Below are 9,034 nucleotides of genomic sequence, written 5' to 3' on the forward strand. Positions count from 1 at the left end.
GTCCATGGACTGACCCTACACAGGAATCCAGTCCATGGACCAACCCTGTGCAACTCATCTGGCCTGCAGGGCTAGAAGCTTGGGTGATACTGTCCTATAGAACCTGCAGTACTACCAACTCTCCAAAATCTGTGGAATATTAGGGTTTGCCTGGTCCATCATGCAGGTGCATTAGTTGTCTCAGAATTACTTAAAAATAACCAGATGGTTAAGTATAGGACAGTTGTGTTTTACAAAGTAGTACTACTAAAAGCATTTTTGCAGTCCTTTGGGACTTTTTAAAACAGCTCAGCATGAATAATGCATAAACCAATTCATCTACACCAGAATTGTAATACAGCTGCCTAAGAAATGCAATACTGACAATCACATTAGAAGATCCATATAGTCTAATACCCATTACCAGCCATGAACAGTACCAGAAACTTCAAAGTAAGGTGCAAAAAGTCCTCCTGGTGGGTGTTATTATGGAAAGTTTCCTTCTAATCTCCAACAGCTACTGCTTTTATGTCCTGAAACATAATTTTTTGTTATGCCTTTTAAAACTCTTATTTTTAATTAAGAAATTTACAGTAGAATAGGTGGCATTCACACACTAAAAATGAATCAGTTTCCAAATTAAGTATCTCTCTCTTTGTCTTAGTAAGTCACCTAAAGTATATTCAAAATAAAACCACTCTAATATATAATGTTAGAAAAGCCCCCAAAACTCCTCTAAAATTGTGAAATTTTAAAGTATATCGGTGTAAATTTAAAATAGGCAAGCTAGGCTCCTATTCCCTGCACTTAGTTCTGGCTGAAACTCATGACATCTTTCCAAACCACATGATAGCAGTTAAAAAAAAAGTTACAACCTAGCATTGTTTACTGATTTCTCACTGTTTTAAGATGCTTGCCAATCTTCTTTATCTTGCCAGCTCTAACTGGTTATGCATAATTTATACCGCCACACCCAGCCTCCATCTGGGAATTAAGTCCTTAAAGGAATAGCTCCCATTATGTCATCTAAGACAGTTTTTCTCAACTGTGGGTCGCAAGAATATATGAAAGGGTTACAAACAAACTTTAAAAATAGATTCTCCTTTAAAAGAGAAAAATGTGGGAAACCGTACTTTTCTCTTGCAGGGTGGCAGATTTGCAGCCTGCAAGGGAGTGCTTGGGGCCTCCCCTGCCCACCCCCATGTACTGTGGGGTTGGGGCTGACCACTGATGTTTACAAATGAGTCCTGGTACAAAAAAGGTTGAGAACCACTGACCTCAGAGACTTTGCTGCATAGTTAGACACACCTGAAGAATACTGACCTCATACAGCAAACATGCTGATTTTAGAGAGATTAGATTAACTGGCCAGCTTTGACACTGTCTTTGAAGCGAAGAGTTCAAATCCCACTCAAATTTCATATATCCAAGTTAAACTGAGCCCCAAGCAGCCTAGAGTCTGATTTTCCTCAGACTTAAATTATATGAAACCAGAAATCAAAACAGACCCTTAATATGTACAAGAATTTTGGAAACAATTTTAAATTAAGGTCTAATTTGCTCAGCATGCACATTACCAGCCTTAGCATAAGTTTTGGGGTTTTTTTGGAAAAACAAGAATTTGTCCCCATATCCCAGTCTAATAGAAGTGGAAAATAACTGAAGAGTTCACCCTGGTTTATCTCTTTACCACAGTTCTCAACCAGGGACAGTTGCACACTGGAGTATCACAAGATCCTTTTAAGGGTTATGTGACATATCACGCAAATATCAGCACTATTAGACATGCAAAAACTTAACCTAGACACATTTCATAAAATAAACCCAGGGATTTCAAATAGCGTCATATAGTGTCAAAACCATTCTGATCTGCTGTGGTCTTTCTGAGTTCTTTCCAACAAAAGACTGTTCTATTATTTTTTTGGTAGTCAAGAAACAAGTGAAAGCTAAGAGCTGGCAATTTCTGAGGGCTGCCTTGAGTCTAAAAAGTTTGAGAATCACTGCTTTAACTAAGCATGATCCTGACAAGCGGCCATGATCTTGCACGCACAAACTTCCCATAAGCTTCAGTATGAAATATGAGTGCGCAGGGATTCCAGAATCAGACTACAGGAGATGCATGTATTAGCTATCCTGCAAACTGCAGCTAAATTAAGAGACTGTACAGAGAAGACTGATGGCTTTATCCAATTAGTAGAAACCGAAGCACAGCATTCTTGATCTTTTATCATCTTGATGGCTTTTTCAAATATTTATCATTTAATTTCATCATTTACATCTATGCTTTTTGTCTCTCTGTAGCCAGCTTCTACATTTATATTTAGTTTATCTTTGAAAATTGTCCACTAGCCACATTGAACTGCAGATACCTCCACTGGTGAGCCTTACAGACGCTTGTATTGACACAAGGTTAGAATGGTCTAGGAAATGTTCAAAAGGCAAGGCTTTTTTGTGATATCTTTTATTGGACTAACTGTATAGTTGGGAGAGGTATTAGACAAACCTTTGGGCATCTGGTGCCCTTCCTCAGGTCTGAAGGAGCAGCAGATGCAGGCTGAGCTAAATATTACAGAAAAGACGCAATGTAAATATAAACAGTCTGCTTGGAGGGATGGAGGAGGGGCTGTGAACTATGAATGAAGAGATGAAAACAGGGACCCTTATAAGACAAAAGAAGCTCAGTAGAATAAGCAATCTAGTTAGTGGCAGAGCAAGACCATTGAGATGGGGGTAGTTATTACCTGGGAAGCACAGGGACATGATTAGCAGTGTTTGCAAGGTTGTAACGAGACATAACACCACTGTGTATATTAAGTCCAGATTTTTTACTGTCCACTATAGTTATGAATTTCTGTTCCCAGGCATGTATTCTGAAAGTGCCCTGTAAATTTTGTGACAGAATAACTACTCCCTAACCTCACCATCCTTGTGTACAAAGGGAATTTACTAAACCTGTACTGACACCACAATAGGTGTGAATTGCTTTAGCATATGGATTATCTTCCTTGATGTTTCCCCATTGGGAATTACTGGCTACCTGAAAGGACCCTTTTTCTACACCAGTGCTTTTATAGTGAAGTCTTCCAGACTGCTGAACATAGTGGGCCAAATTTTTGGGGGGTATTATTGTAAATATGACGGAGTCCTCTTGCTTTCAATGGATGTTCTCCAAGTTTATACTAACATGACCAAAAGCAGAATATGGCTTAGTGGCTAAGCTGCTCCTAGGGAAAGAAAATTTGACTGTAGTTGCTTGAAAACAAAGGGATCTATTAGTTATAGATGTATTTTTCCCAGTGTTTATTTTATCCAAATTCATAAAGCAGGGAATCTGGCTACCTCTTAATTTGTATACAATATTACATGATCTTTAATAGTGTGACAAGTACTGTATTCATTTGCAGCCCTACAGAGAGGGTACCATTTTACAAGCATTTTGCATTGAGCCAAATACTATTCAGAGAGACAGCGAGTAGTTACGTGAATAAAAAGCAATTTACAACCAACAACCTATCACAAAAATTCTATCCCAAAGTATTTACATATGTAGCAAGCCATTCTAAAGCATTCACAGATTTCAAAACCCTCCACCCTGCACGCAAGTTGGTACTAGAAATGTGTTCTCCATAATAAAGAATACAAAGTTTTGAGACTCTGGATTCATTTCTGTGGAAAATACAGGCTGGACTGTACCCAGTGTTCTTAATGAGAGATTTATGTGAATAAGGAATGTATGACCAGGCCATTGTATCTTGTGAAATTGCAGGGACTTAGAGATTTGCTTAACGTTCAAACTCCAAGGAGGAATTAGAAAACATCCTGACATAAACGTAAAACTGTATTATAAAGCCAAAAAGGACTATTAGGATCATCCAATATAACTTCCTGCATAATAAACAAAGATTTCATTGGGAGATTGGAAAGTCTGACTGAAACGTGAATTATGTATTATATCAAATAAATATAAAACATGATATAATACATGATAAATGTTCAACAAGCCTTGTCTGCAGAAGTTCTCCATTAACATGTTTTTGTTACAGAAGGAAAGCCAAGAGGACAGAAGCATTCTTTGAATGCGGAGAGGTATTTGAATAAAGTATGGTATCGCTACCCAACATTCAGCTCTTGATCTACCCAGATGAAGACATCTTTTTAAGCCATTTATCTCAAAACCTCTTTGTGCTGAAACTGCAAGGGATGGAGTTTAGAAGATTTCCTGACTTTTACATTTCAGGTCAGGTATTAAGACAGCACACTGTCAAATTGAATTAAATGCGCACAAAAGCACATTATAATCTTCAGGCATAACAAAAATAAATATAGTTGTTTAAAGAGTGATCAGCAAGAGAAGCAACAAAAAGGAGAAAGAAATCAGCCTTTTCCATGGCCAATCACTGCTTTGTATTCAAGTACATGAGTGTTATCATAGCTGACCACTTGGCATTTTGAATATTTATAACGATTTCCTTGCATAGCTGTTTATGTTTCCATCTAACACCAGGCTCCATTCATTCATTCATTGCTGGTCTTCCAATAGCAGATTTCTCTTCAGGCAAAGGGACTTTATAAATCAGCAATAGTGTGAATTAATACTCCCTTCTGCTTCCCTCTCTCTTTTTTATCTAACACAGAAACTGCATGACAGAAGTACTGAGCAGAGATCATAGACAGCTAGAGCACAAGCTTTTCTCTGTGGAACCGCAACATGAAATATTTCACTCCAGACAACATGGACAGGGAGTGGAAGAGTAACTACAAATCCCCTCATGATCCACATAGGATTATCAGTTTTTGTTTTGGCAGCTAACAAAATATGCTAGGCTCTTTCCTAAAACCTCTGCAGTTGCTTCACCAAAGAGTTAAGGGTTTTAAAAACAGGCAAGTGTGTGCACATATTCACTTGATGCAAGTTACTGCAATGGATTTCGCCAGTGCCAAAGTAGCATTCCAAAAAAGCCATCATGTTTTACAGACAATTCCACGTTTTCAGAGTATTTGCTGTATGCCTCTCCCACACATTAGACAAAGTCCTGCCGGTAGTTGATAGAGGCACCTATAGGGGAAGAAGGCATGGAGCTATGTTGGCTCGCATCTCCTGCCTAGCTCAGGTGATGTACAAAGAAAATGCATTGATGGGCAATTTGCTAATGCATGGGGTAATGGGCATGAAGCTGCATAAGTCTTGTTTCCTACTGCACCTGTGTAGTGCAGGGCAGGTTTGGCCCTCCACCCTCACCTTTTTTTCCCCCATGTAAGGCAAAAATGACAGAAAACCTTGCAGTGTAAACAATTCTTCTTTTTTTTTTTTTTTAAACTAAATGACTGAAAGTTTTCTAGAAGACTTTGGTTGCTCTTAAGTATGCCATCCTATGGTACAAATGGAAACACTGCAGCTTCCCCGCAGAGCTATCAAAATCTTAAACCTCTGTCTCGAGGGAAAATGCTGAGATTCCTCTGCTAGCTGCTTATTTGCTTAACTGCTTAAAAACTGTCTCCTTTTTTAATCAGATTATAGAGGTAAGCATCTTAATGCTCTGCTATTCCAATTATTCCAATACTATCCTATAATCCTCATTTTGGTGGGTTAAGTGCAGTTTGTTATAGTTTACATTTACTCATTATACAGCATGCCCTCCACAGCAGCAGAGCCTAAATAACACATTTGATTGTTTCGGGGGGGGGGGGGGGGGGGGGTTGCCTTCTTTATTAGCTAGAAAATCCACTTCAAATTTGTTTTCCTTCAATAGACTATGTGAGGAACAGCCTACTTAAAATCACTAAGTCTACCCCCACAAAACTCTCAACATCAGTCATTATAGGATACTGGCAGGCTCTTCTTCAAATGAAAATGAGCTGTGTGTGTGGCATGTGGATTTTTTTTTAAAATGAAAATACAGTTCAAAGTTTGCTAATGTAACTTTCCCCTATGGGCACTTGGAGGCATACACACACACTCTCCTTCTCTGAAATGTTAATTTTCTCAAAGGGCAGCTGGCAGGAAGTTTAATTACAGTTTCACATTTGATTTTTTTAAAATCTGTTAATATCGTACAGCTTTGTAGTCCGCTGCCCTCACACCTCGTGTCACAATTTACACCTGTGCTGCCCGTAATAGTCCACCATTCTGATTTGGCAGAGTTTTACACCTGCTTTGCACAGGTATCAACTGCTACACCACAGCACAAGCTAAGAAATGGGCCTGGGGTACCTATTTATTCTGAAGGAAAGAACACATTTAGCCAACCTTAGGGTAACATACCCATAACTGGGCCTTACCATTAGCATTTTTCCCACAGATGAGATGCTCGTAGGGTTGCAGTACTCCCCAAAGCTCAGCATCATTGTTGATGACCATCTCTAGGACTTCAGCCGAGATCTCACCACCTCCTCCTCCTCCGTCTGGGCTCTGACTTGCCAGCACCCTGGCCTTGATCTCTTCCACCAGGTTCTCCATGCAGGCTGTCAAGGAGATGGCGGCGTACTCATGGATCCTAACCGAGATCCTAGTGTCCACCATCCACCTGAAAAACCTCCCGACAGAGAAGGTGAGACCGCAGCGGGCTGACTTGCCTTTCCTCAGCCCGTCTCCAGCGCTCATGCTGTAGAGGGAAAGGGCCTTGACGGTCGCCAGGACGCAACTTTCGGACAACGACCAGCTCTGGATGAGCTTGATGGCGCTTTGCACCTCGAACCTGGTGCATTTGGAGTGCATCACGCTCAGGCGCTGGGCCTCCCTTGACACCCTGATCAGCGCCCTCCTCAGCAACTGCGACAGCCTCCTGACTGCTTCCTGAGAAAAGCTCCTGGGGCTGCCTTCCCCCTTCCCCTTGCGGAGGATCTTCCCCACGTCTTCATCCGCCCAAGGGTATTCCTCGAGATCCGGCAGCTTCGGACACTTGGCGAAGAGATCTGCCACCTCGGGGTCTTCGGGCAGGACGGTGTTCACGGTATCCCAGCTGTTATTCCTACTGTTCATGGAGCCGGAGTAGCACCACCAGTTGCCTCGGTGCTGAGCCGACGGGAGGGCTTGGGAGATGGACTTGGAGGAAGAGAGGCTGAGGGACCTGCAGGAATCCCCTGCCCCATAACCAGAATCCAAGGTGAGATCCTCCAGGGTCTTCAGAGTAGAGCTGTACGTCCCAGCCATAGGAAACAACGGTGATCCTCCCGGCCACGGCCAAGACCAACGAGGGAAGGAGAGGGAAGGAGCAGGTCCCTGCCGCCACTGGCACCTTCAAGGAGGAAGCTCAGCTGGGGCAGGCTGGATGTCGGGGCGGGGCGTGAGGCACCGCCTCCATGCCCGGCCAGGCGAGGGCGAGCGCGGGGCAGCGGCCGGGTGGACGGGCGAGGCGGAGGGCGCGGAGCCGGGCTGCCCGGAGCGCGGCGGGGCAGAGCCGAGCGGGACACCGGCCGCCCGCGACGCTGCAGGCAACTCGCAGCCAACTCCCGCCTCGCGGCTCCCCCGGCCATGCAAATGACCTGCGGCGAGAGGCACCAATCAGAGGCTCCGGAGGGGGCTGCGCCCGCCTGTCACATCCGAGCCGGGCGGCCGCTATGCAAATCGACACACAGAAGCACACAGCGCTCGTCCCTTCCCGGAGCGGAGCGGGCCGGTGCAGCAGCGCCGCCCCCAGGACGGCTCGGGCAGGGCCAGGGGAAGCGGGTTCGTCCCGCCCGGCTGCGTGAGCGCGGGGGGCTGGTGCCGCAGGCCACGGCTGAACCCGCAGTTGCTACGAAGTAAGTAAAAGTAAGAAGCTATTAAGTAAACTTGATCAGTTGGTTAGTGTCTGACCGTAACACCCGGGATCTCCCCCAGCTTTAATTCTTAGGGCTAGCAGGGTGTCTCTGTGGGAGCACTGTTAGCTGAGGGGTGCGCCAGGCCCAGCATCAAACTCCGGAGCCCTAGGGACTGTGGCAGCCACGATCCTTAGGGCTGCGAGGTGCAGAACCCCCTGCGTGCTGCCTGGGGATCTTGGCTGCTTCCGGGGTGCGGGAAACCCCACAATGCTGGAGACCTCAGCTGCTGCAATCCCTAGGGCTCTGAGGTGCAGGAAACCCCCCAACAGTTGGGATTGTAGCTGCTGCAATCCCTAGGGCTCTGAGGTGCAGGAAACCCCCCAACAATTGGGATTGTAGCTGCTGCAATCCCTAGGGCTCTGAGGTGCAGGAAACCCCCCAACAGTTGGGATTGTAGCTGCTGCAATCCCTAGGGCTCTGGGGTGCAGGAAACCCCCCAACAGTTGGGATTGTAGCTGCTGCAATCCCTAGGGCTCTGGGGTGTGGGAAACCCCCCAGTGCTGGGGATCGTGGCTGCTGTAATCCCTAGGGCTCCAGAGTGCAGGGAAACCCCCCAGGGCCAGAGGGTTGGCGTAGGGGTGATCCTCCTACCCCAGAGTGTGGGGAAACCTCCCATGGAGAGGAGCCCCTCAACTGGGATGCCGTGTGTGGGGCTCCCATCCATGGGAGTTGGCTTCCTGCTGGTGCAGGAGGAGCAGGACCGGATTAATGCATAGGCAAACTAGGCACATGCCTAGGGCCCTGAGCTGCAGGGGGCCTTGTGTCCTTCCTTCTGCAGCAGTGGCGTGAATGGCCCCACCTGCCTCCCCTTCCCCTCTGCAAGCCTCTCCCCCACAGCAGCTGCTTCCCAGTGGCAGCTCCGAGCCCCACTCCCCACGGGCAGTAGCACCAGGAAGGGAGTGGGGTCTCGACCAGCCAGGAGCCCATGAGTTTGCTTGCCTTGGACCCACTAAAGGGTTACTCCGGCCCTGAGGAGGAGATGGGGATCAGGTTCCCTCTGCACCTGCAATAAGGTTCAGTGGGATCTAATTTAAGATCCCACGATTGTGCCTCCTGCCGTGCACATGTGGCATAGCAAGAGGCATAATTGTGTGAATTGCACATTAGATCTCATGCATTTATCTGTAGAGGGGGCCAAAGAAAGAGATATCAGCATATTCTTCCTTATTTAAAAAAAACAGCAAAGCAAGCCTTTGGATTGGTAACAGGTCCTTATATGGTTAAGGCTCTTAACAATATTTCAGCTGATTTTACT

General features: G+C 45.4%; 1 protein-coding gene across 1 annotated transcript in view; it reads right to left on the minus strand.

Annotated features, from left to right (window-relative positions):
* ABTB2 (ankyrin repeat and BTB domain containing 2) overlaps positions 1 to 7,410 on the minus strand; it is a 196,284-nt gene extending 188,874 nt beyond the window's left edge. The window contains exon 1 of the mRNA XM_006259971.4: positions 6,259 to 7,410. Coding sequence (XP_006260033.1) covers positions 6,259 to 7,129 — 871 coding nt within the window. The 5' untranslated portion in view covers positions 7,130 to 7,410. The remainder of the gene's footprint in view (positions 1 to 6,258) is intronic.
* Between the last annotated feature and the right edge of the window lie 1,624 nt (positions 7,411 to 9,034).

Source organism: Alligator mississippiensis, chromosome 2 (assembly GCF_030867095.1).
Source record: "Alligator mississippiensis isolate rAllMis1 chromosome 2, rAllMis1, whole genome shotgun sequence".
Lineage (NCBI taxonomy): Eukaryota > Metazoa > Chordata > Crocodylia > Alligatoridae > Alligator > Alligator mississippiensis.